Source organism: Phascolarctos cinereus, unplaced genomic scaffold (genome assembly GCF_003287225.1).
Source record: "Phascolarctos cinereus isolate Bilbo 61053 unplaced genomic scaffold, phaCin_HiC Scaffold_4;HRSCAF=312, whole genome shotgun sequence".
Taxonomy (NCBI): domain Eukaryota; kingdom Metazoa; phylum Chordata; class Mammalia; order Diprotodontia; family Phascolarctidae; genus Phascolarctos; species Phascolarctos cinereus.
In genome coordinates this window covers 235,211,969-235,237,546 of record NW_027555847.1, presented here as the reverse complement: position 1 = coordinate 235,237,546, position 25,578 = coordinate 235,211,969, and the positions used below count along the sequence as shown (strand labels likewise).

General features: G+C 34.0%; 1 protein-coding gene and 1 long non-coding RNA gene across 3 annotated transcripts in view; one reads left to right on the top strand and one right to left on the bottom strand.

Annotated features, from left to right (window-relative positions):
• LOC110223819 (uncharacterized) overlaps nucleotides 1–5,287 on the top strand; it is a 41,095-nt gene extending 35,808 nt beyond the window's left edge. For both annotated transcript variants that reach the window (XR_002328798.2, XR_002328796.2), the window contains exon 3: nucleotides 5,138–5,287. This is a non-coding gene — a long non-coding RNA (uncharacterized LOC110223819). The remainder of the gene's footprint in view (nucleotides 1–5,137) is intronic.
• The window catches only part of EPB41L4A (erythrocyte membrane protein band 4.1 like 4A), a 188,271-nt gene that overhangs the window by 77,498 nt on the left and 85,195 nt on the right, over nucleotides 1–25,578 (bottom strand). Inside the window, exons 3-7 of the mRNA XM_021009510.2 lie at nucleotides 25,100–25,151; nucleotides 18,166–18,244; nucleotides 8,852–8,949; nucleotides 5,748–5,868; nucleotides 2,856–2,943 (exon numbers count right to left, since the gene is read on the bottom strand). Coding sequence (XP_020865169.1) covers nucleotides 2,856–2,943; nucleotides 5,748–5,868; nucleotides 8,852–8,949; nucleotides 18,166–18,244; nucleotides 25,100–25,151 — 438 coding nt within the window. The remainder of the gene's footprint in view (nucleotides 1–2,855; nucleotides 2,944–5,747; nucleotides 5,869–8,851; nucleotides 8,950–18,165; nucleotides 18,245–25,099; nucleotides 25,152–25,578) is intronic.

Sequence of the window (25,578 nt, the reverse complement as noted above, 5' to 3'; positions counted from 1 at the left end):
ATTTTATGGATTCACACTTGAATGATATCATCCGTTAAAATAACAAACCAATATTTCAAACTCTTTGAAATAATAAGACTAGAAGGTAACATCTCAATTTATTTCTATGACACAAATATACTATTGATGCCTAATCTAGCGAGAAACAAAGAAGAAAAAGAGAACCATATTCTCTATTTCCTACGGTATTATTGCAAAAATTTTGAATAAAATGTTAGCAAATAAGCTACAACATCATATTAGAAAGATTATACATTATGAATAGGATGAGTTTATACTAAGAATGCAGGATTCAACATAAAGAAATCTATAAATATAATAAACCATGTTAATATAATAAAAACCATGTTTTAAATTAATAGATGAAGAAAATGCTTTTGACAAAAACAATTACTTCTTATATTAGAAACTCAAAAAGGCACAGGAATAAAAGGATCTTTCCTTAGTATAGTAAATAATATTTATCTCAGTCTAAGAGTAAACATTACATGTAATTGAGAAAAATTAGAGGCTTTCCCAATAAGCTCAAGCCTAAAGCCAAGAAGCCCATTTCCCCCATTAACATTTAATACAGTGCTAGAAATGCCTGCTAAAGGAATAAGAAAAAAAGAAACTGAGGGAATAAATATAGGCAAAGAAATGAAAAATGATCACTTTAGTGACAATAAGATGCTGAAAATCTTAGTCAAATAAAAATTAATTGAAATAATTAAAAACCAGCACATTTTCAGGATATAAAGATAAATCTATACAAATCATCAGCAGTCCTATATTTAGACATGGCAGAAAAAAAGTTAAAAAAGAGAAAGTCCATCAAAATTAACTACAGAAGTTATATAAGATTTGATAGTGTATTTTCAATATTCACCTAACGAATATATGAAACTAAATATAAAATATTCTTCACAGAAATGAAACGACTTAAATATTGGTATAGTATTAATTTCTCATGGGTAGGTTGTCTATTGCCCAGATTTTAACATACATCTGAATATAGAGCCATATATAAAGATCTATATACTTATCCAATACTATTTACATCTGCACAGAAAATACAGACACATAATGATATGAACTTAGAACTGAAAAGGAAGAGGAGAGATGACTGTATTGATTTTGGAAAATTAGAAAGCAATTTTATTGACCTCAGACTCCCCATAACAGCAAAAGACCATATTTTTAATAACAATATTTAACTGGTATTGCTGTATAGCAGCAAGAAATCAAATACTACTCACTGAAGAACTAAACATGAGAATCACACAGAAGGCAATGGAAAGGCTAGTGGTAGATGTGAATAATAGCTACCATTTATATAGTAGTACATATATTTAAAGTTTGTAAAGTTCTTTACATACATTATCAAAAACTGATCCTCCCACAACCCAGGGAGATTATTATCTCTGTTATTATCTCTATTTTGAAAATGGTGAGGTAATTGTGGCTGAGAGAGGTTAAGAGACTTACCCAGAGTCAGAGAGTGTCTGAGGCAGGATTTGAACTCAGAGCTTCCTGATTCAAAGCCCCAGTCTCTGCCCACTCTGCCAGTGAGCTGGCTAAGACAAGGTACAACAAATTTCCCAAGAGAAACTTCAAAGAATGGGATTAAAAGAATATATCAAAATATCATATGACAGAAAGAGAAGATGAACTGGTCATATGGCAAACTGAGAAATGCCAGGTGGCTCTACTGGAACTCTTGATGTGTCAACTGCCATATTGGGGTAGACCCCCCCTGTGGAGTACTTTGGGGAGAAAATGAACAAGACTCCCAAGCAATGGGCAGGCATGGGTGAGTTGATCTACACTGTTGGAGGAAACTCCCAAATCAATGAGACCCATTTGAATAAATAATAACTGGAGAAAAAAAGTGCTTCAACTTAAATTAATTTGTTACACCAATTTCTTGCTGATTATATGTGCCCTGATCCTGGAGAAATTTCATAAAACTGCATGTCACTACAGCATTGCATATGGAGTCTACTTAAAAACAGAGACAGCTAGGTGGTGCAATGGATAGAGCACTGGCCTGGGAGTCAGGGGGACCTGAGTTCATATCCTTAGACACATAACACTAGCTGTGTGATCCTGGGCAAGTCACTCAACCCCAACTGCCTTACCAAAAAAAAAAATTACCACTACTATAACATTTACAGAACCTTTGCAACAAAAATTAAAACAATTAGCTGCTCTTCCTGGTATTTTATTTCCTATGAAATGATTTTTGTGAATGTGACCACACAATCAATTTTCTGAAGTAGCTTCATATTTTATGTTCAATATAATCAATGATAGTCAGCTTTATATCTTCTGGACACTTTTGACTAGATACTGAGAATTATTATCCATGCTGTATCTTCAAGCTCAAGTAATTGTCTACTACTGATAGAAATATAATCACAACCTTTCATGCAAAACTAATTTCTTTTTCCTATGGGTAAGTTCAATTCATGTTCCTTTCCAAAGTTTTGCTATGCATTTGATAAACAGGCATAAAAGTACCCTATAGTTGCTAAATAGCCTGATTATAGCTTTTTATACATAAATTTGGTGACTTTTAAAAGATGACACGGGCAGCTAAGTGACACAGTGGATAGTGTGTCAGGCCTCAAGTCAGGAAGACTCATCTTCCTGAGTTCAAATCTGGCCTCAGATACTAACTGTGTGACCCTGGGCAAGTCACTTCACCCTGTTTGCCTCAGTTCTTCATCTGTAAAATGAGCTGGAGAAGGAAGTAGGAAATTACTTCAGTATCTCTGCCAAGAAAACCTCAAGTGGGATCACAAAGAGTCAGACACAACTGAAAAATAACAAAAGATATCAGTTGAATATATTTAATGTTAAATAATACTCACATAGACAGGATGGAGGTCAACTCCATACATTTCCAGGGATTTGGCAATTCCCAAGTATTTTATTTCTGCCTCAGAAGGTACTAGACCCCTATATTTTGGGAAAAAATAAATTTATATTAATGACAGTTACTATACTGCTGAGGAAACTAAAGCATTCTAATTCTGTCATGTGAAAAGAATTAGTTTTTATGTCTTAGATTATGCTATATGATTAGTTCTCTCAAACTACAGTTAGTAGAACACAATTTTTAAATCTTTCAGAGTTATTTTTTTTTTTACCACATTGCTGTTACTATATAAGTCATTCCCCTGGTTTTGCTCACATCGTAAAACTTCATTAGTTCATACAAATCTTACCAATTTTCTGAGATTGTCCCTTTCACAATTTATTATAGCACAATAATATTCCATTACATTCATATACCAAAATTTGTTTAGCAAGCCATTTATGGGCATTTTACTTGCCTCCAGTTCTTTGCTACAAACAAAGAGCTACTATAAATATTTTTGTATATATGGATAATTTTCCTTTTTTTAAAAAAATCTTTTTGAAGTATCAATCCAGTAGTGGTATCACTGGGGCAAAGGATATGTACTTTTAAAGATCAGTAACTTTTTATTCAGTATTTTATTTTTTCCCCAGATACACACAAAAACAATTTTTAACATTCCTTTTTTAATTTTAAATTTTTTTTTTATTTATTAACATTCATTTTTAAAACTTTGAGTTCCAAATTCTCTCCCTTCCTCCTCTACATACCCCACCTCATTAAGAAGGCAAACAATTCAATACAGGTTATACATGTATAGTCATGCAAAACATGTCCATAATAGTCATGTTGTGAAAGAAAACATAGACCAAAGGTGGAAAAAACTCAAGAAAAATAAAGTAAAAAAAATATGCTTCAATCTATATTCAAACACTATCAGTTCTTTCTCTGGGAACAGATAGCGTTTTTCATCATAAATCCTTCACAGCTGTCTTGGATTATTATACTGTTGAGAATAGCTAAGTCATTCACAGCTTATCTTCACACAATATTGATGTTACTTTGTGCACAATACATTTCACTTTGCATCAGCTCATGTTAAATCTTTCCAGGTTTTTCTGAGAGCATCCTGCTCATTATTTCTCATAGTATAATAATATTGCACCATAATCATATACCACAATTTGTTCAATCATTCCTCAGTTGATGAGCATCCCCTCAGTTTCAAATTCTTTGCCCCCAGAAAAGAGCTGCTACAAATATTTTTGTACACTTAGGTGCTTTCCCCCTTTTTAAAAATTATCTCTTTTTTGATACAGATCTAGTAATGGTATTGCTAGGTCAAACGGTCTTGGTCTTATAGTCCTTTGGGCATAGTTCCAAAGTTCTCTACAGATGGATTGAATCAGTTCACAACTCTACCAATGGTGTATTGAAGTCTCATTTTTTTCCCTCATCCCCTCCACTATTTGCCAATTTTCCTTTTCTGTCTTATTAGCCAACCTCATAGTATGTGGTAGTACCTCAGAATTACTTTAATTTACATTTCTCCAATCAATAGTGTAGAGCATTTTTTTTCATATGGTTATAGATAGCTTTGATTACTTCATCTGAAAACTGTTCATATCTGATTAGAACTCTGATCCTTAGTTTAATGTAAATTTTTCACTGGAAGTAGAAAAAACAGTGCTCAATAATATATAACCCAAACAAGTATTAAATCTTCCTTTTTTGCCCAAAGGGTAATTTCATCATTTTGCTATGTTAAATCTTCTAAGATTATAATTCTATGCATATGATCTCAATCATATCCCCTACTCTAGTAGATATAGAAGATCTATAAAATAATTCTGTGGCACACCATTCAAAACAACCAAAGTATATCTGGTAGATATGAAATGCTTATAGAAAATATAAATAGTGAAGGCTTTTTACTTTCCTCTTATGCTGATTTATTTTTTGGTATTTGTATGAGTAATCGAAATTTTTGTTCTCCATAAAAAAGTGTATTTTTAACATGGTCACATTTGGAAAGCTTAAGAAGCATTAAATGTCAACATGGTAATCTCCTGATGAAATCACTTCATCTTCTGTATAAAATACAGAAAGGAAAATGGGAATACATTGTATCTTGTGTTTGTTCTTTATCATTATTATGTGGTAACAAGTGAATGAAAAATTTATATGTTAATAAATATTGACAAACAACAAAAAAAAGAATCATTCTCAAAAGTACTAACTTGTCTGCCCTCCAAAATGTACTAACAAGCTTTCTTTGAACATCTTTTCCAGGGAAAACCTAAAATGATGGACTCTGTGATCAAGATGGAAGACCTTAGTACATGCTGTTGTAGTGGCTTTTCCTGATTGCAGTTTAACACCTTGCTCTTACTTCTCACAAAAATTAAAGAATTTGATTCTTTAAGCAAACATTTTGTTATCAAATTGATTCTACAATTATTTTACTTTGTTATGAGCAAAGTTAAATTTAGAAGGGAATAATGCCTAAGAAGAATGTTTTAGTAAATGGAGTTCTTCTCCCATACACAAAGTTAATCTGAGAGAGGATTTAACCAAAACAAGTGTAACTGAATTACAACTTCAATACTGCGAGCCTTTTCTCAGAATTTCTATCAATGGAGAGCATGGATAATCTCAAAGTGCCTGTTCTGTTAATATATATCCTTAGAGAATATGAAAAGCATAGTCTCATTTCTGGCTTTGTTGCTACTTCCTAAATATAAAGTACACTTACTTGTGGATAATCATAAAACATTGGATAGCAAACATTTATACCAAGAAAAGAGGCAACACACACACACACACACACACACACACACACACACACACTAAGGTTTCCTATTCCATAAGATGTTTGTATGATCTGAACATTATTTCTTACATTAGAGTTTTGTGTATTCGTTCTATAGCATCTTCAAGTTCTTCCTTTTGATCTGGAACAAATCGGTACTCAGACACATATCCTGCAGTGTGCTTATATGGGTCATAATCTCCAAGTTCAGCTACAAATAGAGAAAAACAATGTCATTTTCCACTTCCACCTCCAAATTTGGAAATACACATAAAAAAGTTCTTTGTCAGGCTGTTTAGCTATTTTCTTCAAATGCTTTATTATGTTTTTAAATTCATATGAAAATGACTAAAAAATTTCAAGTAACAAAGATCTGGAGGTAGGTGTTACACTTAGTATAACCAAATTCCTGATTAATAAACATGAGCAAAACCTTGCTTTCCCAAAGTCTGCATTTGTAATGTAACTTTTACTGAAGTTATTTTAGCATACAGTAAAGAAATAGTAATCAACTAAAGTTTAGAGATACTATACTGGAAGAAGTTTTTTTAAAATCTTGCTCAGCATACTCTGACTACAAACGTTATCGCATGGAACATATATTAACTTGATTCACTAATATCATCTTGAATGACAATTCTCTAAGATTAAAAACAGGGCTACTTATCACTCCATGGAGATGAATAAAGAGGAAAATTGAAAATAAGAACCTCAGTCATTTAACTCTTGGTGTGGTGGAATTAGCACTGACTCCAGAAGTCAGAGTTCACAAGTATGTAATCTCACCTCTGACCTTTACTTCTGGTGTGACCTTGGGCAAGGTTTTTCTGAACTTCAGTTTCCTCCTCTGTAAAATGTGTAGACTGTATTAGATAGCCTTGGAGGGTCTTATCAGCTTTAAATATATGACCCTTTGATTCTCTGAATTCCTCCTGATTCCTACTTAATAATAATTTTCATTTTACTCTCTTTTTCCAATATCAATTCATTCTTGCACCACTCCTGCTCTAGAAGAGTCAGTCACATATATGCACTGAAAATCATTGAAAATGTTGTGGAATATCACAAATACAGACTATGTTTATTGTTTTTCCAAGGTAACAATAAGGCTAACACAAATACTAACACAAGTTATAGAAACAGGTAAATTTGTATATGATCAATGACGGATTTCCAGTGATTTACATAGTCATCGAGCATACATATATTTGATCATACTGAAAATCAACTAAAATAATCATTATTAATCAAAGAATTTATAAATAGAGCTATCTTTGAGACATATTACCTAGAATTCACTATCAAATTCTCAATGTTTTACACATATCTTTTCAGGAATTTTACAAGTAAATGTAATCCCTCCCCTATAATTAATTTATTGCCACGTTTCAATCAATAGCTATGCTTCCCCCACTAGATTAAAACTTCATTTATTTAAACCAATTGGGTGAAGGCCAATCAGAATTAATGAATAGTTTAAAGTATATAGTAAAATCACTTTCCAGGTTCTCTGCAAACACATGAAAAACATGCAATGAAGAAAATAGCCAAAGACCTGCAGATCACATACAATGAAATATAAGCAGTTTACCAATTAGAAGGAAAAGAAGTTGATTACTGATTAGGGCCAGTCATAAAATCCTACCTTTACTTAAGCAAATATAAAGCAGAGGAGAAGCCTAAAGAGAAGGAGAAAATCAATAAGAAAGAAAAATAGAAAGCAGAAAGAATGAGAAAAAAGTAGTAGAGCAGCAAGCAACCAAAAGAAAAAAGCCCAAAAAACTAGGGCAGAAATTAGAGGTGATAATAGGATAGAATGCAGCAGACAACAATGGCAAGGGGAAGACAGCTAGCTACAAAGGGGAAAGAGAAGAAATACTAGAACACATAGAGACGTTAAATAACATTCGTGATTATAACTCCAAACCATTAAAAATTATTAAACCCGTATATAATATAATATAATATAATATAATATAATATAATATAATATAATATAATATAATATAATATAATATAATATAATATAATATAATAAAATATAATATAATATTATATAATATTATATAATATAATATAATATAATATGATATGATATGATATGATATGATATATGATATGATATGATATAATACGATACAATACAATACAATATAATATAATACAATATAATATAATACAATATAATATTCCCATTTTACAGATAAAGGAAATGAGGCAAATAGAGGTTAAGTGATTTGCCCATAGTCACACAGATAGTAAGTGTCTGAGACTAGATTTGAACTCAGATATTTCTGACTCCAGGCACAACATTCTATCTACTGTTCCACCTAGCTGCTCTTTTTACATCACCACCAAACTATCTTACTTTTGTTCCCAGCACACAATATTCCATTTCTTATCTCAGTGTCTCTGCCCAAGTTGTCCCCTATGCTTGAAACAATCTCCCTCCCTTCCTCAGTATCTTAGCTTTCCTAAATTCCTTAAAACTCTTGGTTCACATGCCACCTCCTATATATAGCAAATCTATTCTGATTCCCCTAGTGGCTAATGTCATCCCCTTGAAAGTACTGTGTATCAAATATATGTATTTGTATAAGTGTATATGTAGCATACATTTACATATATACTAGACAGACACAGAAAATTTACTTTTTTGTGTACACGTTGTTTCCCCTCAAAAGAATAAGCTCCCTGAGGGTATAGACTGTTTTGTTTTTAATGTGCATCCCTGATACCTAGCCTAGTACCAGACACACAGTAGGTGTTTTAAAATGTGCACATGAATGAAGCCTAATAAATAAGGCATTATATTTTAGAAGAAATTTAGTTTTTATGTTTCAGTAAAAATAATTTTGATTAGCTCTAAAACTCTAATTCTAACGCACTGATAATACTCATTTTTAATTAGCAGCATCAATTTTATATAAAAGGTCTTGGGTGAGGTTTATAAAATGCCAATGGCATCATGAGCAGTGGGAAAGACAAAGGAGAAAAACATGCTCAAACAATACTAAGAAAAATTCTAGAAATGAAACTGAAATTTCTTCAGAACTCAAAAACTAAAGGAATTAGATACAGAAATTAACAAAAGTATCATGAAATGAAAAAAATATTAAAACAACTCTGAGGTACTACCTCATTCCCATGAAACAGGAAAAGATGTATTATTACATTAACTAGTGGGCACCTACATTGGAGAGCATATGCTCCCAGCTGAGCAGCAATGTTGATTGGACAGGGCAGTCGCCCTTGTAGCACATCTTGTTTCACCTGCAAAAAAAATTGATACCTAAAAAAAAAAAAAAGAAATGAAAGAGAAAATCAATAAAGATGTATACATTTATGGCTTCAGACATTCATAGTCGTGGTAATATTAAACAAGCTTTACTTACATAACATTACTTTCCCCTGGCATGTAGGCATACAGCGAGCACCTGATTAGTATGAATAATGAATGAATCTTGTGAACTGGTCACATGTATTCAAATTTGTGCTACTTGGAGATATAATTATGTAATTAAAGGGCACCCCAATAGAAGTATGAAGTTTGAATTCAAATAATGTGACCTCTTCAGGGATTCACTATTCACACTAATTGGGACCAACGTATAGTGGTAAAGCAAAGAGATTTAACCATGTCTTAGATATAAGTACATCAACACAGACTCAATTTGAGTAGAAGTGACGCATTATTGTTGGTCTGAAAAAGGGTACAACCATTTTGGAAAGCAATCTAGATTTATGAACAAAGACCTTGCCTTGCCCTGCTCTGCCTACTTTGCTCTGCCTTGCCTTTTCTTTTCTCTTCTTTTCCAATTAGATTTGGAGTGGGAGGTGGAGAAAATAGATTTTTCTGTTGATTTCTGAGAGAACTAGGGGAGGAGATGCTACAGATGTGGAATGCCGCATGTACTTTCAGATTAGGTATTAGTGTTGCTTATCTGTTTTACTTTGTTACAAGGAATAGGAGTAATCTGTAAATGTTTGAAATGTAAAAGCAAAACATCAATAAAACTTAAAAAAATATCTCAGACTCCAAATTTTACAAGAGCATAGAAAGAAAGCATATTACTCACATATATAAATATTTTTGACATTTAGGAATAATTGCTAAGAAGTAGCCTGGTGCAGTGGATAGAGAGCTGTCCAGAGTCAGGAAGACCTAGGATTAAGTTCCACCTTTGACACATTCTAGCTATGTGACCCTAGGCAAGTCACTTAATCTCTTAGCTCTCTCCTAAATTGCAGAGATAGTGAAGATATGCATTCACAGAAAGAATTCCACATACCTGTGTTACCTATGTCAATGAAATCACATGCCTAGTCCTTATCCCTGTTCCTATTGTTAGTAAGAAGGAATTAAATTAAAAACACAACTTTCCAGGCAGGTATAATTAACGTATTTGCCCAGCTGAATTTCTACTTGGAAGACTATGAGATGAGACAATTTAGAGACCAGTAATACTTGGAGAGTAGTGATAGACAGGTATCAGAGCACTGAGTTGAGGCACTGCTTAAGGTTGATGCTAATAACAGGCATGCCAGGGTCTATCCTTCATTTGCAGAGACACTGATGATCTGGCTGTGGCTGAATAGTTTGTTGTGGAGATAATTAAAAGGAGACCTTGGAAAGGCAGGAGAGAGGGAGCTAGAGATCTCAGTTCTCCAGGGTATAGTCATCCTGGTCCCACCAGAGACTGTGCCAGCACTATGAATAGAGAGCAAACTAGAAGCACTCCTGTAAGAGCATCACAGCACTCTCTGATGAGTGCATCACACCATAGAAAAGGTTATCAGCCTGTGTGGATAGAGGAAATCTCCTCATCTAGAAGTTAACTATATCAATGAAATTATAGGATTGGCTCCTCTTTTTAAGAATCATGTGGAGCTGGAAGGACACATTATTAATAGAAAATTGCAGGAGCAGGTAGGTGGCGAAGTGGATAGAGCATTGGCCCTGGAGGCAGGAGGACCCAAGCTCAAATCCAGCCTCAGACACATGATACTTACTAGCTGTGTGACCCTAGGCAAGTCACTTAATCCCACTGCCTCACCAAAAAAAAAATTGGAACAATGCATTAAAGGAAAAACACAGTTTTATGAACATGTGATGAGTCCGTGTAGTAGAAAGGTTTAAGGAGGAAGAAGAATGGAACTGTCTGCTCTCTTGGATTATTCATCATAGGGGAGACTAAACACCAGATTTGGTTGTTTGTAAAGAGTAACTTAGGCCAAAGTTGTGTTATTTGGGATCCCTGAAGGCCTTTTCTTATATGGGTATTTCTCTGTGTGTTTCTTCCCCATGTCAGCTCTTGGGAAGGTGGCCAGGGGAGTCACATTCTATTGGTTTCTTGTATGCTTTGGTGATGCTTGGCACCTCCTTTGTCACTGGGATTCAGCATTTTGGTACATGCAAATCTATATTGGTAAGATCTTCATAATAAACCTTAGGTTGATTCCCCAAACCAGAAACTGTCTGAAACTTTTCCCATTAACCTCAGCAGTATAGGTAACAAAAATCTACGTTTACCAGGGAGGAAGTCAGGAAATTCCAGTGGTTAGAGGACATTCCAAGGGAGGATCAATGTCCTTGTGAGAAATCAGGACAATATTTTTAGTAGAGTGGTGAGGAGAAGCCCTTAGAGGATATACCCTTAAATCCAGGCTGTTATCCTGGGCATACAGACTACCCTTTCACCACCATGACTGAAGTCACCCGGAAAATTGGTAGTAATTACCTTAGTCAGCACTATTAGCAAAGAAAGTGGCAGAGTCAGCTACAATTACTAGTAGCAAAGACAATGATATCTGGGACATTTGAGGATAAAGGACAGTACCAAGTTAACAGTTAATAATTAGGATGAGCACATCACTTTGAGGATGTTTATGTGGCTTATAGGGACATTAAGACCTAGGTAACTACTTGAGAAGACCACAGCTATATTGTTTGTTGGTCCCTAGAAGAAATTCTGTAATGTAAACTTGCCATTGCTTCATCTATTGTGCCTTTAGCGGCAGGGAATCTTGGCTCCACTCTTAGAGTCACACATGTAAACATACATATTCCCCTCTATCTTGCATCTAGTAGTACCACTTAATATATCTTCTAATAGTTTGTAGGGAGAGACAGTGTTTCCTAGTAAGGGCTAAGTCTTGAGTCATAAGGCTATTCCAAAACAACTTAAGCTCCATCTTTGATAAGACAACTTATAGGAGGATTTCTATCACCTTAAGGGCATGTTTTGAGAGCCCCAGGTATAATAGTTCTCTCAGCACATAATAGTAACCATCCTTCCTCCCATGCTAACCACTCTGAAATAACTAAGACAAATGGTATACAGGCTTCAGGAGCAAGTGAAAAAATTTCAGACCTTGACTATTAGGGTAATTATTTCAGCAAGAGTAATCTATTCATATTATAAGTAAATACTAGCTCCAGCAACAACCCCATTACTGCATAAGTCTGCTGTACTGTCATATCTGTAAAGGCCCAGTAAAATAGTCACTGGCTTTGGCACAGTGTATAGACCAGTGGACTTAAAAGTCAAGAAGACCTGACTTTGAATCCCACCACTGATGGTCCCTAGCTATGTGACCCTGGGACAAGTCACATAATCTCAGGTTCCTCATTGGCAAAACAGAGATTCTAATAATTACAGCACCCAACTCAGAGAGTTACTGTGATGGTCAGATAAGACATTATACATAAAATGTTTTGCAAAGTTGAAGGTACTATATAAATGTCAGGCATTATTATTGACTATTATACTTTAAAGACAATCTCCTTCAACAACACTAGAGAGGAAATTTCAGAGAATTACCAGAAACCACTATACACAATTATGTCAGTGAAAGATAGAATTCAAAGGAAATTGACTACTATCCACCAAAAAAAAATACAAATTACCAAAACAAAAAATAACACCTTAATTCAAGCTCAGAAAAACAAAATTAAGCAAGTCATAAATGAATTGTCAAAGAAAACAGACCTGGGCCAGATGGGTCGACAAATGAATTCTATCAAACATTTACATTGTAATTAATAGCTATGTTACAGAAATTATTCTCAAAAAAAGAAACAGAAGGCACTCTATTCCTTTTATGAAACAAACACACCAAGAAACAGGGTCACTTACAGTCCTTTTAAGAGTGAAGAGTAAAAGCAAGCTCTTAGATGAGAAATAATGTTACCAGATTAAAGACATCAGACCAACTGAGTTATGGAGCTAGTTAGCAGATGCATGAAGAAACCCCAAGTACTAAATGAGACCATCTGTAGGTAGTAGATAAAATGCAGAAGGACAGAAACTATTGTGTTTACTCAGTTTGCTTAGTTGAGCCCTCTCTGTGGCAGAGAAGAATAACTTCAAATTTGCCAAGTATCTGGGCAACTTTCTTTATCTGTGTTTTGCTGTGTTGAAAGTCCAATTGTCAGACTGTGCTGTACATTAAGATTTCTGAGGTGTTGGGCACAGAGAACAGGAAAGTACTGGGTGATAATAATTGTGGTTCATCATAAGGTGTGTTAAAAATGTCTTTTGAGCCCTTCTCAAATCCCTCCCTCCCTCAGACATGTCTCTATCAGAGGTCACAAGGCCATGATAAAAGGAGGATAGGAAGTGGCTACATGGAAAATACTGAAGAGCAGGATATGTTGGGTTGTTGTTGTTGTTGTTTCCTGGACCCAAACTATTTACTGAACTTAATAAATCTGAGGCTGAATTTTGTAAGTCTCTTGGTACAGAAAAAGGAAGCCAAATCAAAGCAAAGAATATGCAGCAACAAGGCTTTGCACATCAGAGATCACAGAATCATAGAAATTAAGAGTGGGAAGTGGGACAGCTAGGTGGTGCAGTAGATAGAACTCCAGCCTTGGAGTCAGGAAGACATGGTTTCAAATCTGGCCTCAGACACATACCACTTACCAGCTGTGTGACCCTGGGCAAGTCACTTAACCTCGATTGCCTCATCAAAAAGAGTGGGAAAGGACTTCAGTGATCATCTAGTTCAACTAATAATAATAGGTCTGACTCTTCATGACTCCATTTGGGGTTTTCTTGGCAAAGATACTGACTGGAGTGGTTTGCCATTTCCTTTTTTCAGCTTATTTTTACAGATGAGAAAACTGAAGCAAACAGGGTGAAATGAGTTGCCTAGGGTCACACAGCTAGTAAGTGTCTGAGGACAGATATGAACTCATGAAGATGAGTCTTCCTTACTCCAGGCCTGTTACTCTATCCACTGAGCCACCTAGCTGCCCATGTTGACCCTAAATCATTAATAATTAGGCTTTAAAAAAAACATTTGTTTATTTTTAAAATTTTAAATAATTACTCTTTAACACTAGAAGGACTTTCAATTGATGCAAAATGTTATTTTAATATTACTTTGAAATAATTTTCATTCTGTATTTTATCTTATGATAAATAAAAAGAAAATACATTATATTAATTGATGTAATCTTAAATTCTAGTCTTTCTAGTGCTGTATGGCCATTCAAATGGTTCTGAATCCATCTGATTGTGTTATTGTCTTAACTGTGGTAATTTTTTTTTGTTGCAATTTTGTGTTTTTCAACAAAGTAATGAAAGGATGAAGCTTAATCTAAAAGCTTTGTATTAAAAATACCATCACACTTCCTCCCCTACAACATATACATTTATACACACACACACACACACACACACACATACACACATACATACATATATAAAATTATTCACTGGAAAAGTTCATGTCTATCTTTAAAATTACCATTTAAAAACTCTTTGGAATCAATAAAGTCAAAATGATAGGGTTACTTAAGACAGCAGAATAACAATACTAAGTTTCTAGGGTGATTATTGAATGTGGCATTGTATTGGCATGAGTGAAGACATGGCTCTAAAACAAATATAATTCTTTTCTGCATTACCAGTCTTTGAGCCCCCAAATCTAGGAAGAGAGCAAAAAAAGGCATAAGAATAATGCCTTTTGTTTTTGTCCTCGGAACAGGATTTTTACAGGGAGATGGAGAGGGTGGGGAAGAGCCCAATGTAAAAAGTACAATCAATGCAGTTCTCTAAGTTATGTTCTATTCAGTGCAACAAACTTAATTCAAAAACTATTTTTCAGCACTTCCTAAATACAGTCAAAGATACTAGAGAGAAAAAGATGAAAAATGACAAAGCTCTTGCTTTCAAAAGGCATACAATCTAATAAAGGAATTAAACATGTATAAATTCCATAATTCCTTCAGTGATTGTAGTATAAACAATTTTCAAGTGAAGAAATATAATTATCAACAACCATGTGAAAAATTTCTCCCCCCAAATCACTAATATTAAGAGCTACACAAATTAAAACTACCCTAAGGTTCTACCTCAGACCCATCAGACTGGCAAAGGTGAAAAAAAAAAGGAAAATGACCATTTTTCAAGAAGGTGTGGGAGGACAAGCACACTAATGCACTTTTGTTGGAGCTGTGGATTTGTAGAACCATTTTAAAAAGCAACTTGGAATTGTAGACCCGAAATCACTAAATTATATATATTATGTGGTACATATATCATGCCACTAGTTGGCATATAAGCCAAAGTCAACCCAGAGGAAGACCCCAATTGTAAACAAAGCCCATCAATTGGAGAATGACTGAACAAATTGTTGTACATGAATGTAATAAAACACTACTGCGCAATAAGAAATTACAACTTTAACAAATTCAGAGCAACCTGGGAAGACTTGTATGAATTGATGATGCAGTGTCAAATAAGCAGAACCAGGAGATCAGTTAGTTTACAAAATAATCCCAATAATGTAAAAGAAAACGACTTTGAGACAAAACTATGATAATCAAGTGACCAATCATAACTTCAGAAGACTGATAATTAATTATACCACTCACTTCTTGGCAGAAAAGTGATGGACTGGAAGTGAGGAAGCAAATATATATATATTTAGAGATGGCCAATATGTTGAATTATGGCGCTTGAATGTGCTTATTACAAATAGAAGGAAGACTGATATTTGGGGGTCAGGGAAGGATGAATTAGCAGGTAGTGCTAGAGATTAAAAAAAAAGTAGCATCAAAAAAAATTTTTAAGTACATAGTATAAAATAAAAAGCAGTTCAGAAAGAGATAAGAAATGAGCAATTTTGTTACAATATGTTAATTTAACATATACTTTAAAAATACCAAAAATGTATGAAATGAGAGACCTGACCAATGAAAGCCTAATCCTGGACAACAAGCATCAAATATTATGCTGGATGCAATCCCCTACGTGGCCTTTGGAGTAAGACTGTTTCCTGTCCACTAGGTTACTGAGCTGGAGCTAAGTATGCATTTGAAAGGAAACTAACAGACAAAGGGAGCCTTCCTTCCTCCTTGGATGAACTTGATTGAGGAGGACAAATTGCAGTGGGCTTCCAGGAAGTTAGAAGGAAGTCATGCATGCTCTATCTTAACTTGCCACTCACTTCAGAGAAGAGATATTAGACTGATGACCAAAGAGAAGGAGCTGTGCTCAATAAGGGAAGCAGAATTGAATTAGCTCAAAAGAAATTCGAGGTGCACAAATTTAGAGAAACTACACCAAATGTTCACAGGGACTATTTGTGCGCAACTGGTGGTGGAGCACTGCAAGCTTGTATTGGTCTGATCAGCCACAGTCGGACGCATTATAGTTTGACTCTAAGATAGTGATGTCCTCTTCAAGAATGAAGGACACACCAGTCTTACCTTGCCACTCACTTCAGTTTCCTGGGTTTTATACAAGCCAAGTCCTTCATCCAATAAGGGCAGACTTCCCGTCAGTGTCATTCCAGTACATCCGATGCCTTTCAAGGATTTTTTTTAACTTAGTCTAAAGACTTTTATTGATTGATTGACTTACTGACTGAGACTTATTCTCATGTGTTCAAGATACCAGGGCATCTTATCATTTACTTTAAGAGGGAGAATAATTAATTGTCTAGACTGACTCCTACCCTAACATATATAAAAGTTCATGAATCCACTTTAAATTCTCTGTTCTTCATATACTGAAATGTTCATATTAATTGGTAATTGTTAAGTATATGTAGAGCCTATATCAGATTGTACACTGTCTTGGGGAGGGAGGAGGAGAAAAATTTAAAACTCAAAAGCATATGGAAGTGATTGTTGAAAACTAAAAATAAATTAATAAAAAGAAACATGTTGGCAGACCGGTTAAAAAAAATAACTGTTTAAATGTGTTAAGTACATAGAAGACCAAAGAGAGAGATGAAATTGGGAAGCATAGGAGCACTTCTGTTGGAGTAAATAGCAAAATCTTCATGGAGAAGATGACACCTGAGTTGAGTGTCTTTGTAGCACTCACCAAGACCCTTCAGGTTCTACTCCTGAGTCACCAGGCTTTTCTCACTATGCTACAGCAGTCTTCTTACCATATAAATTCACTCTTTCCCTCACATCCTCACCCTGAAAATTCACTCCACTCCTTCAATCCCTTCTTCTGCTTAGTTGTTTCTTCCCAGAACCTTCATTTAAAGGAAAGTGTCCAGGCCAGCCATGTCTTCATTCCTTTCCAGCCTCTTCTCTTGACTCCCAGGATTCTCTTTAAAATGTCTTTGCCCATTTTCTGTTTCCTTTCGAACTGCTTTTTGTTTTATACTATGTACTTTCAAAGTGCTTTATTGATGCTTTTATTTTCCATGTCTAGCACTCCCTGCTAGCTTACCCTTCCCTGTTCCCCAAACAGAAGGCTCCCTTTGTAACAAATAAGCACAACCAAGCACCAAAATTCAACGTATTGGCCAAGTCCAATTCTTACCTTCTCCCTTTCAGCTTCCTTTTATGTGTATTGTCTTCCCTAATTAGAACATAAGCTACCTGAGGGCAGAGACTGTCTTTCCTTTGACTTGTTTTTGTATTCCCAGCACCTAGCAGTGTCTGGTACAAAGTAAGTGCTTAATAATGCTTGCTGAAAATTGTTGAAGCAAGCAATGGACAAACTACCATCAGTTCTGCTACAACTCAACATATTCATTCCTAAAAATCACCATCTCTGCAAAATCTTGCAACAGAAACCTCAGGGCTTATGGTAAAAATGGGATTGGGGAGCAATACTCAAAAATTTAATCAGTGAGATATAAAAAGACAGAAACCTAATAAAAATAATAGCATAGTGTTATACATGTTAAACTTAAATACTGCAATAGATACTGGCAAACAAGGATGGTACAACATAGGCAAGATTAATAAACACATAGGTAGAGGGGCACAGTGACTAAGTTATGACTAGAACTCATTCTGGGAATAAGTATTGAAAGTTGGATAGCCATTTTTCACACTGTTGTGCCAAAAGGCAGAAATGTTTCCCAGGGGAAAGTCAATTTTTTGTCATCCTTTAGTGTAGCACTATCTAGCGTTCCCATACCCCTGTGCAGTGTTGTCAAGCTCTCTTGAAGAACACCCAATTAAGATAAGCATAGGCTGGATTCCACACGTGTTAACTGTTGAAAAATAATGTTAATATCATACCTGGTTATTTCTTCTTTAAGTTCACAGGGATCTTCAGCATAGAATTTGATGCCAAAATAAAAAGTATATGGAGGGCCAGCTAAAAGAAAAAAAAAGGAGTCAACACTATTTAAAAAATAAAACTGAATATGTGTATAGTTTTGTTTTTCTTATGTAGTACCTTATAAAGCTTTCCATACATATGTCATTACAATCTACTTATGATTTTTCAGAAACCTGGTCCTACCCAATATTCATATTATTTGTTTACTAATTTCTATATAATCTGGTCAAGTGTTTTAAAAGCTTTATCATTTTTTTTAAGCATTATGAACCAATAAAAAAAAACATGATATAAGTAGGATTTTTAAAAAATCCCTCACAGTTTTAATAAAATTTGCAAGAAAATAATTCTTACATTATTTAACTGTCACAAGAAAGTCCAAGAATAAAATTCCAGGGGCAGCTAGGGCACAGTGGATAAAGTTCTGGCCTTGGAGTCAGGAAGACCTGAGTTCAAATCTGGCCTCAGACACTTGACACTTACTAGCTGTGTGACCCTGGGCAAGTCACTTAACCCCAATTGCCTCGCCAAAAAACAGCCAAAAAAAAAAAAATAAAATTCCAATCACAGTCATGTAAAACATACAGATAGTACTTCTGGTCCACGAATGGGTAGAATAAAACAAAGATGAGACAGACAGAAAAGGAGAGAAGCTAGAGACTGGATTTAGCACAGGCAGGGTGAAGAATGGCAAATTTCTAATGTAGATTAGAAGAACCTATTTATTATATAGGCAATGAGGGACATGATATTCATCTGATAGAATGATTGTAATCTGAAGATTTTCCTGAATATTAATGTTATATTTTTTCAGAGAGCAATTAGAATCACCTGAAGGACATGCAATGCTATACTATAATTGCATAATTTATTTTAAAATTCAATCATGACTGAGTTTACTTAAATACCAATCAAAGTTTGCTTGTTCAAATAAATTAATAAAAATGAAGTACTCATCTAAGCAAAAATGTTTTCATTACAGATTACTTTAAAAATAATTTTTATTACTCTTTTTTATTCTTGTAACGCCTACATTTCCTACTATATCCTCCCTCTCTCATAAATCCATCCCTTATAAGAATGATTTTTAAAAATTAGGAAGAAAAAAAAGTATCAGAAAAGTAATTAATACATCAGAACAGTCTAATGTTAAATGCAGTATTCTATACCCAATTATGCACTTCAATTATGTGAAGAAATATAGAGGGAAAGATCTTTTCTCTAGGACTAAGCTTGGTCATTATAATTTCACAGCATTCATTTTCAACTGTTTTCATGGCACATTTTATTTTTCTAGTTGTGCTTACTTTCCTTCCTATCAGTTTATGCTTGTCTTCCCAAGTTTCTCTGTATTTACCATGTTCATCTTTTTTTTTTTTACTGTGCAATAATAATCCCTTACATTTATATACCAAAATTTGTTTAGCTATTCCTAATAAATGAGCAGTTTACTTTGGTTCCAGTTCTTCACTAACACGCTTATACACAGAGTTACTATAAATATTGTGGTGCATATCAGACATTTTTTTTTATTTTGTCATTTATCTCTTTGGGGTACCTACCTAGAAACAGGATCTTTGAATCAAAGTTTACGGACCTTTTGAAAGTCTTTGCACAATTTTAATCTGCTTTCTGGAATGGCTGGAACAATTTACAGTTCCACAAACAACACATTAGTGTGCCTGTTTTTCCACAACCTCTGCAACCATAAATATTTTCCTTTTTTTTTTTTTAAACCCTTGCCAATTTTATTGGGTGTGATGTGAAACTTCAGAGATATTCCGACTTTCTCTTATTGGTGTTGTGGGACATACGGTTGTTACAGGTTTTCCATTCTTCTTTTGAGAATTATTTGTTTATTTCTTTTGACCATTGGGGCAAATAGCTTTTAGTCATACTTATTAATTGCCTATATATCTGGGATATCAGACCCTTATCAGAGGCAGTAGAAAGAAAATTTTTCCTAGCTGACTACTTTGCTTTTTATCCTACTTATATTAGTGTGGTTCATGCAAACAAGTTTCTACTTTTGTGCTATCAAAATTATCAATTTTATCTTTTGTGATTGCCTTATCCCTTGTTTGGTTAAGAATTTGCTCCTACCCACTTGACCTTTAATTTTGAGGTCGTGTGTCCATCTTAAATTTATTGTAAGATATTAATATAAACCTAATTTCTTCCATTTTTTTCCCCAGTAGTTCTCATCAAAGAGAAAGTTCTTTCCAAGACAATTCACATTTTGGTGTTTACTGAACATTGAGCTGAATTATTTTAGATTCTTCCTTATCTAATATGTTCCATTAATCTAATTTTCTGTTTTTAACAGATACCAAATTTGAAGGTTTTCATGATTGCTGCTTCATAATATAGTTTGAGATCTGGAAATACTTCTCCCCTTTATTCTTTTTTCTTTATTTTAAAGAACTCATTCTTTTTTTTTTTTTAATTTTTAGGCAATTGGGGTTAAGTGACTTGCCCAGGGTCACACAACTAGTAAGTATCAAGTGTTTGGTCTGAGGCCAGATTTGAACTCAGGTCCTCCTGACTTCAGGGCTGGTGCTCTATCCACTGCGCCACCTAGCTGCCCCCCCCCTTTATTCTTGCCTTTATATTCTAGATCTTTTGTTTCTCCAAATTAATTTAGATATTATTTTGTCTAGCTTGCGAGGTTGACTGGTATATCATTTATCTATAAAATAATTTTGATAGTATTGTTAATTTTATAATATTAGTAAGTCTTAATCATGAGCGCTGATTATTCCTGAAATGATTTAAGTTGGTCTTTATTTCTCTAAGGAATGTTTTATAATTGTATCTATATGACAGATATTGAGTATTCTCTGGTAGATTGACTCCCAAATATTTTATGCATTTTGTAGTTATTATGAATTGAATTTCTACTTCTATATTTATCTCCTTGATTTTGTTATTACTATATAAAAATGATGCTATTTCTTTGGGTTTATTTTGCAATTTGCAACTTTGCTGAAGCCATCATCTTAATTAGCTTTTTTGCTGATTACCTAAGACACATTAAGAAAATAATCATGTCATCAACAAATAGGGAAAGTTTTGTCTTGTTATTGCTTATCTTCATACTTTTAAATTCTTTCCCTTGTCTAATTGCTATTATTGTCTTGTCTAGAACTCTATTAAATAGTAGTTCCTCTATTTACTGGGAAAGCTTCTGGCATTTCCCCAACCGAATATAATGCTAGCTTTTGATATTAGATATTTTATCACATTAGAAAAATATTACTATGCCAGAATTTTTTTTAAAAATAAATTTTAATGATATATTTTGTTTTTACATCATCAAAATTTCTCTTAGTAACTCTTTCTCCAACTAGAAAACTATTCCATATAAAAAATAATACATTTAAAAGAAATAGAAGAAAAAAATTATCAAAACAAAAAAAGTCTGAAGATATACACAATTGCTCCACAGTTATGCACCTCTTACCTCTGAAACAGTGTGGGGTGAAGGTATATTCTTATATTTCTTCTTTGGATCTCATTCTTGTTCTTTGTATTTTTTGCAATAATCACTTTTAATTGTTTTATGGTGGTTATACTTTTCATTTGCATGGTTGTAGTCATTGTGTATATTGTTTTCTTATGTCTCCTTACTTCGCTCTGCATCAGTTCATAAAGATCTTTTTGTACTTCTATGTATTCATCATATTCATGATTTCTTACAGCACAGTAGTATTCCATCACATTCATATACCACAATTTGTTCAGCCATTCCTCAAGCAATAGGCATCTACTTTGTTTCCAGTTCTTTGCTATTATAAAAAGTACTGCTCTAAACATTTTGGTGTATATGGGGAATTTATTATCAACGGTCTCCTTAGGGTATATATTTAGCAATGATGTTTCTCAAAGAGCATTATGCGCATAATTCTGATAATTCTTTTGATTATTCTGGGCTTGTTCTGAATTCATCTTGGTCATTTAAAATTTTGTTAATTCCATTTCCCATTCTTTTCTGGTTGTCTGTAAGTCAACTAACTCATTTTTTGTAATTCAATTTTCTTAGTAGGTTCCAAGAATCATCTTTTCATTTTGATTAACAGCTCTCAAAGTCTTTTTGGCTTCATATTTATTAATTTCTCTTGTACTTTTCAATTATTCCTCTTGTACTCATTTTGGGGCAGCTAGGTGGCACAATGGATAGAACACTGAGCCTAGAGTCAGGAAGACCTAATTTTAAATTTGGCCTCAGACATTTCCTAGCTTGTGTGATCCTGGGCAAGTCACTTAACCTGTGTTTCCCTCAGTTAACTCATTCTTAAAATGGGGATAATAATAGTCCCAGGGTTTTTGGGGAGGGCCTAATGAGATAACAATTGTAAAGCACTTAGCAAAGTGCCTAGCACTATATAAATGTTAGCTTTTATTGTTGTTGTTACTATTGTCATTATTATTATTTGTTGACTTTCCAATTTTTAAGAATGTATATTTAATTCATTAACTTTCTTTTTCTATATTATTGGTGAATATTTCTAAGGATATACTTTTTCTTCTGAGAACTGTTTTGGCTACATTTCAGAAATTTTGATGTGTTGTCTTACAACTGATACTATTTTCCACATAGGTGTAGTTTCAATGATTATTCTTTGACCCACTCATTTAGACTTTCAGTACTAAGTCTTGATTTAAGTGCCCATCTTTTTCTGCTCTCTGAATTGATTACTATTTTTATCATATTGCAGTTTTAAAAGAATGTATGTGTCTGTTTGTTTACATTTATGTGTAATTTTCCCTTGCCATTATACAAGGTTTTATTTTTTAAAAAATATTTGTTGTATGGTACTGAGAAATGTGTATATTCTTAGTGGTACCATTCAGAAGGTGTCATTGATCTTTTACCTCTCATTCTCTAAATTTCTAAAATTCTCTAAAATTTGTGAGGGTTTTTTTTTGCCCAATCTACCAGTTTTTTGTTTTATTGAACTGTTTTATCTTTTACATTTAAAGTTATGATAGTATGAACTGATGCAGAGTGAAGTAAGCAGAGCCATGAAAACAATATACACAGTAATTAGAATAATGTAAATGGAAAGAACAACACCAAAAAATAAATGTGGCAAAATCATAAAGATCAAATAGGACTTGAATTAAGACACATTAGAAGACACTCCCAACCCACCTCTCACTGGAGGTGAAAGGTCCACAGGTACTGCACATTGTACTTGTGCTTTTTCTAAGAAAATTGTATTTGCTTTATTTACTCTTCCCTTCTGTATTTTGGATTTATGTTTTAATCCTTATTTATTTCTCCTTGAATCTCTTTGTGATCCCTTCTTCCCATCCTGGATTATCTCAGAACCCATTAAGGATGGCTGGGCAAGGGGCAGCTAGGTGGCGCAGTGAATAGAGCTCTGGCCTTGGAGTCAGAAGGACTTGAGATCAAATCCAGCCTCAGACACTTAACACTTACTAGCTGTGTGACCTTGGGCAAGTCACTTAACACCGATTGCCTCACCAAAAAGCAAAAAAACCCAAAAAACCAAAAATGGCTGGGCAGCTGAAAGACTCATCACTACTTGATGCCACTTTACCTTTTTCTCCTCCTTCCTTTGAGATATTTACCTGGCTCAGATATGATAGGAGTCATCAATTCTATTCTTTCTGGTGTGATGGAGGAATACTATAGACCTTACCATCTGCCCTCCCACTGCCTGCTACAGTCCTCTAATTCTTATCATCTATTTTGGCTCAATGCCTTACAGACCCCTGCCACTGTCATCTGACCTAGTGATATAACTGAAGGACCTCTGAGTCTTGCTATCTATCTATCCTTAGGATTCCTGGGCTTTCCTCTGAAACTGAACTTTGTTTTATGTGTTGTCTCGCACCATTTGAGTGTGAGCTCCTTGAAAGAAGGATGGTCTAATATAGAGCTGAGCATGGTGCTTAGCACATAGAAAGCACTTTAAAATGCTTTCTCATTCATTCATTTATTTGTCTTGTTGGTCACATGACCTGGAACCACTTTAAACCCCAGAGGTTCTCAACCTTTGGTGATCTGATGAAGCCTAAGGACCTCTTCTCGCAATAATGTTTTTAAATTCATAAACTAAAATACACAGGATTATAATAGAAAGTAATTATACTGAAATACATTTTTCAAATCAAAACAATCAAAACATTTTTAAAAATCAAGTTAACAGATTCCAAGTTAAAACTCCTGATATGGACTACTGATATAAAAAATGAGATCAGTCCATTGAGATCCCCTCCCATAAACACACATATACATGCATGCACATACACATATACATACAATATGTTATTGTATTCCTCCTTTAAAAATCTAGATGACACAGAAAATATCATTAGACATAATCTTAGTTACCTGCTGACTCATAATATTATTTGTATAATTTTTTTCAAATATTCAAAATGAGTATACTAGCTATTCTCAGAAGGAAGTTGAATACTCTTTTATAATGTATGATCTCATCTAAGTTAAAAAGGGAACCACTTAATAAATTGCTATCTCAGAGATCAGACTGGCATCTTATTGATATGAAAGAGGAATGGTTCTTAATTTATGCTCTAGGGAAATCAAGCTCATTAGAATTCAAATGACAAATAATCTTTTTTTTTTCCTTTTAACATATAGATTCAGGCTCTCTGACTCTTTAATTTGAAAGCAAAATTTAAAATTTAGGCAGCTAGAAAAGGCACTTCTATGTTACCAGGCCAAAAAATCCCACCAACAATATAACCCATTTTATCCAAAGGGATAGCACAGCTCACTGTATGAAAGTATTTATTCATTTCAAAAAGTTATCATCTACTATCACAACCTATATCATTATTTTGGATACCATATAATTTTTAAATCATACTTGGATAAACTGAAAATTAAATACATACTGTTTATCAGTTCTTTGTGTTCTGCAAGGGTTTTTGCAGGATCCAGCCAGTACTGTGTGAGAAAGAAAAAAGGTAGTTCAATAAATCAGTTGCTTAGCATGTCACAAAAATATATACATTAGCTCTTTTGTTACTTGTATTAGGAGTTATATCAGATTAGATCAATCCAAATGAACTGAACTGAATCCAAACTCAGCATTTCTTATCTCCAAACAGCTATTAAGTAGAAAGGCACTATGTTAGAAACGTTCTCTGCCCAGAATTAATCAATCACCAATTCACTTTTCTAAACAGGACACATACATTGTAGGTTACAGGAATATGAAAACAAAAAAAAAATGGTCCCTGAAAGAGTTTACATTCTAGTGGGGTAAATACAACTCAACAAATATTTACTAAGCAATTGCCAAGTTGTTGAGCGCTGTATTAGACGCTCAGGAAGTACAATATTTAGCTAACACAAGGTTCATGCCTTCATG